This window comes from Misgurnus anguillicaudatus, chromosome 15 (genome assembly GCF_027580225.2).
Source record: "Misgurnus anguillicaudatus chromosome 15, ASM2758022v2, whole genome shotgun sequence".
Classification (NCBI taxonomy): domain Eukaryota; kingdom Metazoa; phylum Chordata; class Actinopteri; order Cypriniformes; family Cobitidae; genus Misgurnus; species Misgurnus anguillicaudatus.
This window is the reverse complement of record NC_073351.2, coordinates 15,392,801-15,409,019: the sequence shown is the minus strand read 5'-3', so window position 1 is coordinate 15,409,019 and position 16,219 is coordinate 15,392,801. Positions and strand designations below refer to the sequence as shown.

General features: G+C 40.8%; 1 protein-coding gene across 8 annotated transcripts in view; it reads right to left on the bottom strand.

The window, feature by feature from the left end:
- Positions 1-16,219, bottom strand: part of lgals4 (galectin 4) — an 83,122-nt gene that overhangs the window by 28,178 nt on the left and 38,725 nt on the right. The window contains exons 79-81 of one of the 8 annotated variants that reach the window (XM_073853451.1): positions 15,444-15,639; positions 14,944-15,057; positions 14,406-14,745 (exon numbers count right to left, since the gene is read on the bottom strand). The exons of the other annotated variants lie outside the window; for them this stretch is intronic. Of the exons in view, the coding sequence (XP_073709552.1) occupies positions 14,524-14,745; positions 14,944-15,057; positions 15,444-15,639 (532 nt within the window). The 3' untranslated portion in view covers positions 14,406-14,523. Of the gene's footprint in view, positions 1-14,405; positions 14,746-14,943; positions 15,058-15,443; positions 15,640-16,219 lie in introns of those variants that run through there. 8 annotated transcript variants of the gene reach the window in all.

The window sequence follows — 16,219 nt, the reverse complement described above, 5'->3', positions numbered from 1 at the left end:
CTCTTTGTGCATCGTGGGATTTCGGCGGAGGCAGATATTAAAGACCTTACGGGTTGGAAAGTAAGTGGAGACCGACTTTGTATAAACGAAGTGAAGGAAGAAGGAACGTGCTATTGTGAGCACCCATCTGTGTAGTTGGAATTATCACAGGAGAAGTTAACCTAAGGAAGCGTGAGATAACAGAAGCACCGCAGTTGTGAGTACACGAACTCATTCATTGAATATACCTTGCATGTATTTTACCTGGATATCTTTTAAGTGCTTTCCAGCGAGAGTGAGTGGCCCCGCCCCTGAGTCAGCGTGGTGGGTGAGCCACAGGATCTTTGTGTGAGACCGCCGCAGCGACGGAAACCAACTGCTAGGCCGTGTTACCATCTCCACATTCTTGCCCAGAGCGAGGTGAAGGAAGACGGGCGTCTATTGTGTGCACTGAGCGTGGTGGGTGAGTCTTGGATGTAGAAATTTCACTTTGAAGTGGTGCCGTGTATATTGCAGTGAGATTGCTGTGTCGTGTCAGACGTACCCCGCCTCCAGTCACTCGCTAGGGGCGCTGAAGAGGAAGACGGATCCTAGAATAACCCTGTGTATGATTATGCTGTGAGTGTGTTTCAGCATTGGAAATTTCGGAGTAGTTCCTGAAGTATTTTCGTAGCCAGACGCTTGGCGGACTTGTGTTAGGAGTGGCGGTGAAGATCTGTACGGCTGGCGGTGTGAGTATTACCAGTTACATTGCTACTTTACCTGTGTGTTGTCTATCATCACAGAGTCAGAGGCGAAGGAGATCCGCTGCCCCGAGGTCTCTACAAAGGGGCGCCCCGGTCCGGTTGTCGATTGCCAACAGGCGTCGAGGAAAGGGCAGCGCTCGACCCGGGTGTGACGGCGTGACACTTCCGCCCCTCTGTAGAATCAACGAGTCAGCCGAGAGGGTTTGGTCCCCGGCGCTATCTTGGAAACCACTGCCGGTCGATGCAGTACGCCTAGCCGTTATCGTGAGTCCGCTACCCTGAGAGCGATTCACTGAGCTTTTGTGTCCCAGCTGTCGTCTGTGGAGGAGGAAAGAGAGAAACAGTGTGAGCTCCAAGGAGACCCGTTGTGAAGGAGAACTATACGTACCAGAAGCTGTAATCAGCGACGAGGTGAGAGAATTAACTGAGAACGATTCACTGTGCCTTTGTGTCCCAGCTGTCGTCTGTGGAGGAAGAGAGAGAGAAACAGTGTGAGCTCTAAGGAGACCCGTTGTGGAGGAGAACCATACGTACCAGAAGCGGAAACCAGCGACGAGGTGAGAGAATTAACTGAGAACGATTCACTGTGCCTTTGTGTCCCAGCTGTCGTCTGTGGAGGAAGAGAGAGAGAAACAGTGTGAGCTCTAAGGAGACCCGTTGTGGAGGAGAACCATACGTACCAGAAGCGGAAACCAGCGACGAGGTGAGAGAATTAACTGAGAACGATTCACTGTGCCTTTGTGTCCCAGCTGTCGTCTGTGGAGGAAGAGAGAGAAAAACAGTGTGAGTACTAAAGTGACGAGTTGAGGAGGAAGATTCATACTTACCCAGCAGCTGTAGTCGGTGGAGACCCTCGTGAGGACGATCCGCTGTGTCTTCGTGCCCTAGTGGTAGCCTGTAGAGAGGAAGAGAAACAGGAAAGGAGAGTGAGTCGACAACTAAGGAGCTGCGTGGGAAGACGGCGGAGTGCCGCGAACTACACGCAGGTACACGGACAGGAAATAGTACATGCCCATATTCATTGTGATTTTATTCTGCCTCCAGGAAGGAAGAGGAGTGCGCCACGGGCAGAGGGAACCAGAGGCGGGAGCCCGTTCCCCGATGTAAACCCCCCCCCCCCTGAAGGACAGATCCTGATCCTAGTTTTAAATCCCCTTTCCCCGAGTCCCCATATATTTTAGATATTTAAATCAATAAAGAATATTTTATACTTACCTGTACTCGTTGTTGTCTGGTCATTGGGTTGGTTTTGGGGACCTCCTCGAGGTGGAAGTTAGAAGGGGCGTGGCTTAACCCTTAGCGGCCAGCCCCTGGCTTGTGACAGCAACATTTTACTTCCTGTGCCTAGGCAAAGCTAGGCCCCGAGCTACCAAGGGGCCCCAAAACGTAGGGGTGTACTTAGTGAGCTGCTACTTTTTGCCTTTGATAATCATCAAGGTTTCCAAAAGCTAAATTCGGTTTAAATTTGGTTTAATTAGATATTTTATTTAATAATTTTTTGTGTTTTCAGTATATCCCCATAAAAGTGCTATCCTTATTATTACATCTGCATGAATGAGCCCCCCATTATAGTTTAGAGTGGATCTTTCCATGCACTAATGCTTATGCGCGCGTAGCTCAACACTGAAAGTTTTATAGCAAGCAGAGCTGCTGCCAGTGGGTGTGGTACATTAACAAAAGCATGAAGCTGCATCGAAATAAACTTACCATGAAATGTATCTACATCCATGAAGCAGAAAAGATGATTCAAACAAAAGTCAAAGTCTCCGCTTTTCTCCACACAAACACCACCACCGTCTGTCTCCGCTGCTCTTAGTAATCACACAAAACACTGCTCCCTCCCAGCCACGAACAGTGATCTGTGCCGGTGAGTATGCTCCGCAAATAATACAGATTGTATATTAGAACCTCAGGTACAGTAGCTCTTAGGGTAGGCTTTATTCATCCGAAATTTCTGCTCAACCCCACTTAAGATTGTAATTTATTCCCCAATCTGTACACGAATTTGTGATCGCTTTAGTCTCATTTAAATCTCATATGAAAATGGCAGCATGCTTTGGCTCTGCGGTGTATTTTACTATATTATTAAGCCCTTTAACGTCAAAGTACTTCAAAGTACAAGTTAAAGTGTAGATTAACTGAAAGATGAGATCTGTGAAGTTCATTTATAAAAAACAGTTTACGTAATGTAATGCAGAAGCAATACATGACGCTTTAACATCCACTGAATGAAGTCAAATGTTTACCCCTTGTTTATATCCAGATAGAGTTCTTAAAACCCATGAATGCATTCTTTAAAAACCATATTATGTTTCGTCTTGTTGGATTATGATCATTTGAATACAAAGTAAAAGGGGGCATAGGTTGGGGCCCCAATACATGGATTTGCCTTTAGCCCCCAAATCACTAAATCCACCCCTGCAGTCATTATCATAATTCTGCTCCCCGTTTCTGAAATATGGCCCTGTTAGCAGTCTATGTTTTCTATTTAAAGAATTTACTACGAAACCATAATTCAAACACCATGAGTACAGCTGGTTCCTTGGTTAGTAGTAAAGTGTCATATGATGACATGTACTGGGATAACATTTTCAATTAAATCTGCCAGGATTAATTGTATTTTATTGCACATTACACTATTCAGGCATTTATGGCAAATAACGTACCCATTTATTTATTATATGATATAAACACTACATACAAAACAGTCATAACTTTTTAAAAATGTACTTAAAATATACCAATTGTATTGACGTCAAACAATTGATTTATTTGAAGAAAAGATGCAACAGTGATAACAATCCGCTGTAAATATCAAATCCGGTGTACACTGATTCAAAAACTGCCGCCAGAAGAAGTGATGATACTAATTTATGATTGTGAAAAGGCATTGGCTTTCGTGTGTCTCGTGACCGATTGCATCATTACGTCAGCTAAGAATTTGAAGCGCTCTTGTCTCTTGTGAACAACTTCGTCATGCTGGTTTATGTTTAAATGAGATCTGATTGTGCGTTTTGATCACTGAGTTACAATACAATACAAGTTTATTCGTAAAGCACATTAAAAACAATTAGAAATTGACCAAAGTGCTTTACAATGGTAAAAAACAAGAAACAAAATAGATAAAACAATTTAAAATAAAAAATATGAAATAAAAATAACAGTAAGAATCAAATGACATTAAAGGCCAATGAGAAAAATAAGTTTTCAGGGCAGATTTAAAAATAGAACGAGTTTGGGCAGTTTTTGTGTGGGCCGGGAGACTGTTCCATAACTTCGGGACATTGTCTGTACTGCTCCGCAGTTACATGTGTCATCTGTCTGGAGGTTCCATATCTTCATAAGTGCTTTGCACCTCCCCTGTTCCACTCGTTGTCTGTTGAGGGTCTTCCAGGTTGGCCATGGGAGATCGTGCCCGCTGGCGAGACATTCAGTTGGAGTAATTCCTCTCTCCATCCAGTCTTGGGCTCGTGTGGTTAGCTGGTTCCATTCATTTTTCCAAATGTTGGTTCTTGCTATTTTTTTGGTTGTCTGGAGAGGTGGGACTGTCAGCAGAAAACTGGCTCTTGATTTCCGGCGGTGGGGATGTCTGGTGTCGTACTCCAGTGTTCTCCGCTCGTCTTGGGCGATGATGGATCGTCTGATGAAAGGGGGGGCAAAGCCAGCTAGAGCATAGAGACATGGTAGAGCCGTTGTTTTTCTGCATCCCGTAATAATGCGGCAGGTGTCGTTGAGAGCTGTGTCAATCAGTTTGGTATGGTGAGAGCGGCTCCAGCTTGAGCATGCATATTTGGCTGTGGAGAAACACAGAAACACACAGTTGCACGGATGGTTGATGGATTGGCACCCCATTTTGAGTTTACCAATTTGCGCAGGATGTTATTGCGAGTGTATATCTTGGCTTTGGTGTTCAGGAGGTGGGTTTTGAAAGAGAGTTTCCTGTCGAGTGTGACTCCCAAGTACACAGGGTGAGGGTGGTTGGAGAGTTTGTAGCCATCCCATAAGATGCACTGTTCTTCTTTCGCATCTCAGTTTTTTAAATGGAAACTGCATAGTTGGGTTTTTGATGGATTGGGTTTCAGATGGTTATTCTTGTAGTAGGTTGTCATCTCTCGGAGGGCACTTTCCAGAACAACCTCAATCTTCTGGAAGTTCTCCTGTTGGGTGGTGATGCAGAGATCGTCCGCGTAGATAAAGCCGCGGCATTGTGAGGGAAGTAGTTGGTCATGAGTATATATATTGAAGAGGAGGGGGGCCAGTACACTGCCTTGCGGTAGGCTGTTCTTTTGGACTTTCCATTTGCTCTTCTTGTCATTTAGTTGGACAAAGAAGCGTCTGTTGTTAAGGATGCATTTGATGATTTGGCACAGGTCGAGGTAACCAGTCATGTCAAAAAGTTTACTAATCATGGTGCGGTGCTGGACAGTATCGTAGGCAGCAGTAAGATCTATGAAAGCTGCTCCAGTGATGAGTTTACACTCAAAGCCATCTTCGATATGTTGGGTGAGGTTCAATAGCTGCCCAGCGCAAGAGCGGCCAGGATGGAAACCAGCTGTCTATAGCTGGCATAAGGCGTTGGAGTAAAAGCCTCTCATAGAGCTTGTAAGTAATGCAGAAGAGTGAAATTGGTCTGTAGCTCTTTGGGGATGATGGATCCTTTTCAGGTTTAAGAACTGCGACTATCTTGGCCTTTCTCCATGCCGATGGAATTATTTTTTCTGCCATGCATGAGTTCAGCATTTCTAGGAGCCAGGTCTTTGCTTTAGGTCCCAGGTGCTGTATCATTTCTGTCAGTACATCGTCAATTCCTGCTGCTTTCCCAGGTTTCAGCACGTTCATTGCAGCTTCTAGTTCTTGTGGGTCGAAAGGCTTGGTGATAAGGGAGAAGGGGTCCTCGTGATATGCCTCATGGTAGGCTTTCAATAAGTCACTAGATGTTTCCGACAGCCCGGGGATGTACTCGGTCTGGCATCCTCTTGGTATGTGTCACCTGGTTGACCTTTTCAACAAGTCTATAAACATGTTGTAGTTGTTGGGGTGTGATGGAATGCTGAGGATGGAGTTTTCAAATCTCCTGTTGGAACGACAGCCAGTCTGCTCTCCGCTGGTTAAACCTTCTGCGGAAGGGGACGTTAGTTGCATGGAGAACGGATTGGATGGTTATGGTGATTGGCCGGTGTTGCGTGTGGGGAATAGGATCCAGGACACCTTTCACAGACAAGATCTGGGTTATATCCTCGTTTCCATCTGGCGCTATAAAAAGATTTTGGCAGTTTAGCGGTGTGGATCAGGGTCAGGTGTTTCGACTCAAGTCAGGTTTCGACTTCATCTCCATCTTGATTGTTCACTTCATAACCCCACAGTGTGCTATTGGCATTGAAATCCCCAATGCTGATGTGGTATTTCCTTTTGCATCTATCTGGCAGTTCAGGATGAAGGAACGGACTTTGGGGGGGTTTATACACTGATGAGACAGACATTCGGGAGGGCAACTGTGATGGTCTCCATTTGTCCTTCGGTAATGTTGGTGCAGGCCTCTTCGATAACAAGGTTTGGTCTGCCCAATACAGCTAACCCATACTGTCTGTGACGGATCTCAGCCACCAGCTTCATTCCAGGGATGGGTGGTCGATGTTGTGCCAGGCCGATGTGAGTTTCTTGCATACACACTATGTCGAAGGGTCTGACTACTGTTGCTAGAATGTCTGCCTTACATCTGGAGAAACCTTCAATATTAATTGAGGCGATTGACAGTGCAGGCCCCAGAGGGGCGAGTATCTGTTGCGCTTCGGCATCGTCATCTGTTAAATTGCTCGGGTTGGTATACAGATATTGGCCTACTGGTGGTAGTAATATCAGGAAAAATATCAGATTGTACCAGTCAGCGTTTCCCAGGCTGCACCACGAGAAGGTTTCTGTATTAGCAGCCCAACACTCTAATATAGACTTTATAGGCAAATAGATTTGTGTCATCAGCATATAAATGAAAAGATACTCCATAGCTAGATAAAATAGAACCCAAAGGTAACATATAGAGATTGAACAGTACTTTTTAACAGAAGAAGAATGGTGACCAAGGCAGACCGAGTAACTCCTATTTGATAAATAAGAGCGAAACCACTGGAGTACCATACCCCGAAAACCCACACATGCTTCAAGATGTGTTAATAAAATGTTATGATCCACCAGGTCAAATGCTGAGCTGAGGTCTAGCAAGACCAAAGCTACAGACTGCCCAGTGTCAGTGGAGAGCAAAATGCCATTCTTAACTCTTAAGAGAGCAAATTCTGTGCTGTGGTTTAAAACCAGATTGAAATTTCTCATGTATATTGTTATCATTTAAAAAAGGCAAAAGTTTTCTAAACTTTTTCTAAAAAATTTTAAATGAAAGGTAAATTAGAAATTGGACGAAAATTACTCAACATTTTTTTGTCTTTGTGACAGTGAAAATACATGTCTAGCGCCCCCTAGTGGCCAAAAAGTTCTGCTTTGTGCCTTTAAAGGTGCAATTTGTAAGATAATAAAATGTCCAAAAACCACTACACTCTCAGAAATAAAGGTACAAAAGTTGTCACTGGGACAGTACCCTTTCAAAAAGGTACACCTTTGTACCCAACGAGGGCATATTAGTACTTTGAACTGCCAAAATGTACCTTTAAAGGTACATATTTGTACCTAAATGGTACATATTAGGACCTTTTTTAAAGGGTACTGCCCCAGTGGCGGCTTTGTACCTTTATTTTTGACAGTGTAGGCCAGTGTTATATATTTTGTCCAGCTGATTACTATCAATATCTGTAATGTTTTCAACTACTTGTAAACCGTGAGAAAATTGCCATTCAAAACATTGACACGGGGCAGTGCAGTCTCCTGTCAATGACGTTAATATCCATGTGACCCTTTGTCACCGCCTTTACTGATGTAAAAACCACATGACAACAGGGTCGAGTTCGAAAAAATTAAATGGCGGCCAAGGAAGTGACTGGAGCACAAATTTAGTGTAAATAAAGGTATATTTTCACTTTTACACAATTTAATTCCATTTCTAGCGAGAAATTAGTATTGTAGTTTTCAAATATGTGATTAGTTATCACAAAGGCGCTCTCTGTTTATATTTCAAACACGCTGCCTTTGAAGTGCTTCCAAAAGCCTTTCTCTGAGCTGCCTTCATGCCTCCGAAGTCATTTCCTCATGAGGCAGCGAGGCAACAAGTCACTGCTTTGAGTTTTCGGACACAGCCAGTGTCGTGGACAAATGCGGAACTATGCGTTAGCGCCTGTCGGGCTACGCGCTTACTTATGGACTTATGGATTACTCTTTACAGTCTGACGCTGGTTGTGTCAGCAAAGACAGCTCCCGTAAGCATACGGGCCAACCAAACGACCCAAGAAGAGTTTGGAACAAAACACGCAATGGGTGAGTTGTTTTGATTCGTAACCCTTCAAAAAACGTATGCTATTATATTGATCACAACATTAGGGTGTAGATTGTAAACAGTACGTCTTCCCGCGGACGATATGCACATCAAGAGGTATTGTACAGCAATATAAATGGTCATTTTAAGACACTTCACAATAAGATTTGTATTGTCAATACATTATGTGAAAAATCATTGTAGATTGTAAGTTGAAAACTTAATTCTGTGCTGTGTTAACAATAGAAATTTGGACTAATACTGTAACATATATGACTAACAATTTCGTTTCGAACATCACATATAAACTTACATAATGAAATAAACTATGTCATCAAACGCAACATTTATAAGACTTGATTACCTTATCCATCAACGTGATTTCTCGTTCGCGTCTGATTGATGGCCATCAGCGGTTGAGTTAAAGACTACAAATCCCATAATTCCACGCTGCGTCATTAAACAACGTCATTGTTATTGATTTGATCTGGCGCCATCTAGCGGCACAGATAATACAAATTGCATCTTTAAGTTATATTATGGAGACAGAGAAAACAAAATCACATATTGTAAAAGGTTATGCAATGCTATAACTGGATGCTTATGTGTTATTTCGTAATACAGTTTTTGGTAACCACAAGTGTTGATAGAATATCTGTTGGAAATCATACGTTGTTTATTTTCTTAAGTTACAGACACTGGCCCATCACGGCCGCACCTCCAGATCAGGCTTCCCTAATCTGGGTATGATCCCAATGGATGACTGTTCATTATTAGTTTTGTGTATATATATATATTCAAGATGTTCTTTTGTTTGCATCAATTAAGTCCTTTTTGAAGTTGATCTTTGGCTGTAATCCTGGTGTTCACTAGCTCCTCAACGAGAGACACCTCATCCAGTCCAGATTATACTGTTGTTTTGAAAAAAGTGAGATAGGAAAACTCCAGAAGATGGATCAGAGGCAGGGAGCAGGCTGTAGATAGTGCCCATGCCAATATGGTTCATGGCCAACCGATAGTGGCAGTGCACAAGCAGAGTCTATGAATCATCTATGATAGTGGACTTATATGAAAATTACATAAACACATATACATTACAAAAATCAATTCTTTAACCACCATTAGTACCTACATCTGCATTAATATTATTAATAGTATTAAGAATGTTAACAGTATCCAGAATTTAAAGTAAAAAAACAGGATTAAAGGACATTCTCATAGTCAGTTATCATATCGTCAAGATATAATTTTATAGTCTATATATAATACATTAAACAGTACTTATTTTTTATTCTTCTATTTTAGAAACAGTTTGTGTTTATAGATCATAAGACATCAGCACACCAAACAGATTTATTCAATAAGTAATGCTAAAAACTGAATGTTGTATTAAATTTTAATAACTGGTTTTGTGGTTTTGATGCATGTTGTTCTGGAATGATATGTTCCCTTAACGTATGTTAAACAAGTAATTGGGTGCACATCCCACCTTCTGGCAGGAGTAGGACAAAATTAACTATTAAAGTGGGCTTGAAGACAACCCAGTAGGGCGAAACATTGCTTCTTTATTAAAATATGAGAGTTAAAAGCAGTATTGCAATCTTAATTTTTTTTCCCTTAACACATGTAATCATTGTGTAACTGATACTTGGTTTTTAATTTTCCATTTAAAGGTATAGCGGAAGAATTTCATTTTCCGGGTGGATCACCTATATTATTTGGTCATCCCAGATGTTAATCATTCTAATGATATGTTGACGTATAACCATCGTACGTGCTCGTCCCTAGGTTCACTTTCTGCACATGCGCACTTTCACGTGTATAGGTGTGTTGTGCTACGGTTTCAACCATTCATTGAAGCTCGCGTTCTCATTTTTTTCAAAATGTCTGAGGGTCGCAAGAGAAAAAGTGTCTACGAATTGTATGCCAAGAAGAGAAAGGACTATGAAGAAAGAAACAAGACCAGAGTGTTTATGGGAGACTATTTCACACGCTGGCCGCTGGCGTGAGGTAATAGGACAGGTTGGGCTTCCCACGCGAAGTTTCTACTGGAAAGGTACATTTTGTCATGCTATTTGGAGAAATCCATTTAAAATCACTGCTAGTAAAAGTTGATGTAAGCTATGAGTAGCGATGCTAGCCCTGGCACAAGTCACGAACCGCACGGACACGGTAAACATGCTGACAGCAACTTGTAAACAAAGCGAAGACAAGAACTAGGCTCCTGCATGCTCCTTCTCGGTTTTGTGCACGCATTTAACAGGCGTTCCCTCTCGGGAGGAGGTATAGTGTTGCGCTTGTGCACTTTTTAGAAAATGTGGAGGGGCGGTTCTTTTAAATCATTCGGGAAAATCTTCCGCTATACCTTTAAGTAATAATGGCTGTTTGTCAATATGCGTTCTTCAGCGATACGTCATCATCAACAGTCAAAGGTCAATTCCAATTCTGAAGAACACAAGTACAGAGGATGCATGAAAATACCTGGATGTGTTCTTGATATTGAGGATGCATCGAGTGCAGACTTGCGCGCTGAAATCTGGGGAGTTCAGGTGACCAACAGGAAGATAGCACACTTCTCAATTCTAACAATTGCGTTCTGTGTACTCGCGACCTTCTGAGTTGTTCTTTCAAGGTCTCTTGGCAAGACTAATCTCCATGTGAACACAAGTCTGTTCTTTGCGTTCTTGGAATTGAGAAACAGCCAGTGTTTTCTTATTAACAGCTAGAGACATGAGTAAGAGTATTGAATGATTAAAAGATGGGTTAATTTGAGAGGTATCACCCAAGAGGCACAGTACAGGGAGCCTTTGGATTACAGTTTTGAAAAAACTGTTTCTGATATCTGTCCAGAATCGAAGAACTGGTGGACGTAACCAAAATGCATTGAGATAGGAGTCCTATGTATTTTTTCAAAGGTTTTCCAAAAGTCCTCATCTGTGTGTATATTGATGGCTTTCTCCCATTGTTTAACTGGTGCTGATGTGTGTGTCTATAGATTATATTTAAGTATATAGTTTTGTTATCTTCTGTAATAAAATACTGATGACAGAGAGAGATAGAGATAAGTAAAACAGTATTGATATTTATTGAAGCAGATATAAAATGGATCGGGAACGTTGCAGCCCACACACACACACAGTGGAATGTCACAGGTGAGAGTATATTCCTTCTTGCTGTAGATGGTTCTTGGAATGAATGGAGATATAAGAAGCCGATGAGGAGGAGATCCCTGAGGACATTGTGGGGAGCATGGCTGAACACGTCTGCACAAAAACATGAATTAATTTACAAGACCAGACAAACAGTGAATCACTATGACATTTATACTGTGGCGATTGGTGGATAAGGATCAGGTGGTGCTGATTAGTATTTAGGTAGAGCGATCGGTGGTGAGTGAGGGAAGGACCTGATGTCTCCGTTACACTCCTGAGGACTGTGGAACACCAGAGCACTGAAGTGGGCGGCCTCTGGGACGAGGTGTGGGTCTGTCTGGGTGTAGCTTGTGGAACTCCTTGGGGAGATTGGGATCTAGAATATTATCGTGGGGTACCCATGAGCATTTTTCTGGTCCATAGCCTTCCCAATCTAGCAAGTTTCACAGAATCGATGTCTGGAATCCAGGATCTCCTTAACAGTGTAAATATCAGTTTTCTCTTCGAGGGTGGGCAGGGGGGACTTCTTCAGCAAAAAAGCTTGTTTAAAACTGGGCAAAGCTCAATTGTGTGGTAAATAATTTAAGATCAAGTTTAATTTTTCAAGCTTTTAATTTTCAGGATGATGAAGTTGTGGTGCTCCTATTACTTAAAATGGATGCTCCTAAAATTTTTGTTGGTGTTCCTAAAATTAAATTTGGAGCGTCAATGCTACCTAGTAAAAGGATTAACAGATTTTATAGTCACATGAGCAACTAATCAGTTCATACCAGTCACAAATACATATACATTTTTTCCAACTAGGAATACATTTAAATACATGGCAATATTTATTTAAATGTAATAATTAATTTAGCCAAAGTTATGTTTTAATGTACAGCACACCGTAAAGTTTTAATTTCATGAACAAACTGACATGTAAATTGTTTTATTTTACATAAGTGGATTTGTTGTGGCAGTAATAGAAATTCTTGTTGACTACAAATAGGTTGAGGTGAAATGTATTTCCAGTTACTGGATAAAAGCAAACTTTTGCCTGGCAGTAGTTAGAAGAGAGTAATCTGGTTCAAACTTGATTATGGCAGGCACCCCCACATATAAGGGACCCCTTTCCTAAAATATATATCCACAATTTGTCTAGAAACATTTAGAAACAGAAAAGAACATTAAACCCACGAGACTGATCATCTAGCTGTTTCCTCTGGAGTTGTCTTTGAGTATATGGGGCTCAATGCCGTTGCAATGTCCTTGCTGCTAGTGCCTTCATAAAGTCTGCATTCCTTCTTCAATTACAAGCTGCATGGCAAATACATTAATAACTTTGTGACTCCATTGTGACTGCAGTCCTGTTTCCATTTTCTATTGTTTTGTTTACTGTTGGTTACTAGGTTACCCAATATCACCGTCATTCTCTCAAAAAACTTGATGGAAACGCATCTAATTCACATTTCTTTGGTTTTTTTAATTTGTGAATTTTGAAAAGATTCACTTCACGTTTGGATGGAAACCCAGTTAGTGACAGCGGAGGTGATAAAACACGCAAACTTTCTGCTGAACAGGCAAATATGAACAAATAAAATCTCTTAAACTTTGGTTAACGCAATCTGCCACACACGCACGCACGCACGAACACATGCGGACACACACAGTAAAGTTGCCTAATCACAGACCAGTACGTTGCAGCAAAGTTTACCAAGCCACGGAAAATACCGGATTATCTGAGCATCATGCCCGCGCAAAGGAAGCTCAAATGCGCCACAAAATTCTGCACAGTCTATAACGGAGGCTTTGAAACAGCAAACAGGGAAAACAATAAAAGTCATGACCTACATAACATGACTTACATTAGCTAACATTAGCCAACTCCGTTTGCAATACGAGCTGGAAAAGAACAAAGTAGGTACATGCAAATAAATAATCCGTATTCGGCTCAATCATATTGAAAAGCCGTATGTAAACACCTTAATCAATACAACAGGCTTTATGCCCAGCTGCACTACTTCCTGAACTTCAGACAGCTCCTTGTTTCCTGTCTGCCATTATTGGACAAACTGATTAATCCAGGTGTGTCTGATTATTGTTGTGACTACTGAGGTCAGGCACACCTGAATTAGTTTCAAAACTCTAAATTTTGCATGTTTAATCGCCTTCACTGTTACTGTGAGAAAAAAAATTAATTCTGCTTTATGTGATTTTAAACATGTAAAGTGATGCAGTCATCTGCTTCACAAATAAATAAACACATTTTGACTTGTATGCCCGTCTTGTAAGTTCATGATTAGAAATGTAAACAAAAACAATTATTATCACTAAAACATTAAATGATGGATAATAATTGACTATGACAGGATATTTACAACTCTGTTCATCCTCATCATCAACTCTGTGTGTGTGTACCTGGTAATCATCACGTTGTGGGGACCAATTGTCCCCACAAAGATAGGAATACCAGTGTTTTTGTGACCTTGTGGGGACATTTTGATGTCCCCATGAGGAAACAAGCTTATAAATCAAACGGAATGATGTTTCTTGAAAATGTGAAGTAGTAGAAGGGTTTCTGTGATGGTTGGGGTTAGGGAATGGGGTAGGTTAGGGGAATAGAATATACAGTTTGTACGGTATAAAATGCATTACGTCTATGAAAACCAGTGTGTGTGTGTGTGTGTGTGTGTGTGTGTGTGTGTGTGTGTGTGTGTGTGTGTGTGTGTGTGTGTGTGTGTGTGTTTTGAATGATTACCATGATTAGTTCATTATTGATAATAAACCTACATTAAACTCAAATTCACAGATCCATAGTGCTTTATTTCATGCTTTAACAGTTGACTTCAACAGTAACACTTTTAGCATTTTAGCATAATAAATATAAATTATAATCCTACATTATTACTAAACAAGAGCTTATGTAAAAGTATTTGACTGTAATTCTGTAGAAAGACTTCCACCTTGTGGCCATGTGAACATTTCTCCATATTTTTCCTTTTAGGGAATTGACTATTACGAGTTGTCTGTCTTTAAAGTTTGCTTTTTCTGTAATGAACAATGTATAACAGTTTCTATATAGCTTTATAGTGTCAATGCAGGTGTGTACTGTGGAAGAAAACTCAACACAAACAATGTGTTTAAGATTTATTTTATTTATTTGACATTTTCAAAACATCAATAACAGTGATGTCGCGGCCATAGACTGAGGCCAATGTCATGCATAATTTGTGAATATTTAGATGTGTAAACTTCACTTTTTATGATGTCCAAGACCATGACCGCGACCGTGACCATGACCGTGACCATGACCGTGAGGATGAGGAAAGGAACCATGATGAGTAGTGAGTGGAGGAAGACAAGCACCTCCCATAACTTGATGAGAGTGCTGAGTAGAGCCAGAAATACAACCCCCTACCATAATAGGCTGAGTTTGTTTAACAGTGGAAAAAGACATAAAACCTCCTTCCATACCCTAAAAAAGATAAGAAAAAATTAACTTAAAGATCAAACAACATAGAACAGTGGTCACGTGTATTTGCAATATATTATACACTGAGAAAAAAATTGCAACATGTGAATGATAACCGTTTAAAGGTACAGTTGATATACACTTTAAGGACACTAGCCCAGCTAAGCAAAGCTAAAGTGCACATTGTTTTGTATCACTCACCATCAAAAAACCGCAGATGCCAACAGTGATATCAGCCTTGATCGACAGTGTATTTACTTTGTCCAAAGGCATGCGGTGCTTGTACGTGCAGAGTTCTTGGCCATTCATATGTACCTACAAGAATAAGTTTTAAGATTTATTAGTTAAATTTTAAGGGTTCAACGATTAGCATTTCTTTTTCTCTGTTTGTTATGGATTGTCATTACAATTTTTTTAATCTTTGTAGATTTCCTGTGTCAGGTTAAATTTGTGCACTAGAACTGTGTTTAATAAAATAAATGCAAATGTGTTTGAAACCAATTTTCCCACTGTTTATAACAAATAAAGTACATAAAACCCAGTGCCAGTAGCTCATCCTAATTGTTAAGCCTCAATTTTAATCATGTTAATTTTAAATGTTTTTAAACTTACAGATACATCCCCATTTTGCAATTGCAAAAAAGTTTTAAAAATGTAGGCTATGTACATTTCTTGTGCATGCATGGACATATGAAACCCACCATGTATCCATGGGGTGTGAAGAAAATGTACAAATCAAATGCCTGTCCTTTTTTAAAGGGGTTGGTTGGGGCATGTTCCTCAGTCTCCCATTTTTTTCTGAAGGTGTTCAGGACTACCTTCGCGTTCAGTCGTGGGTTGAAGTGAAAAGCAATGTCATCATTCTCACCCTGCCCAGCGCTGAAGTTTATTGAAAACCTGCATTGAAGTTGAGATGTGTCAAAGCAACTAAATGCAAATGAGGAAAAAGTTTTTTAGTCTTTCATGTTTCATAATGAATTCCTACAACTACTACACTACAAATGAATGAACATTGTATAATTTATGTTTTGCTTAATTCAAAATGTAAGCTTTCTAATGTTTTATGTCATACATTCTCTTTGAGCGTAGGACACGAAGGGATTCACCGTACACAAGTGGGCCGCACACCAAAAAATTTGAGAAGCACTGCTCTAAAGATTAAAGATTTTTTACTTCTTTAAGTTCTCTCAAACTAATTTCACGTATAGTCTGACATGGAAAAAACGTTAATTCTGTGTAAGATGTGCTACATGTGCACATTTGGATGCACTCTCAAGTAGGGATGGGCATGAGTACTTGAATGTGACATCGACGGTTGATCACAAAAACGATGATTGTGTTTTTTTCTGGTTGTCATGGTGGCATGTGCAGGTCTAACTAGCACCTGTGGTCAATAGTAAAGACTGGGTATGTGTTTGACAACCGCTTTAGTTTTATCAATGACAGGCTAAAAAATAGCGCTTAGTACACCGTGTGT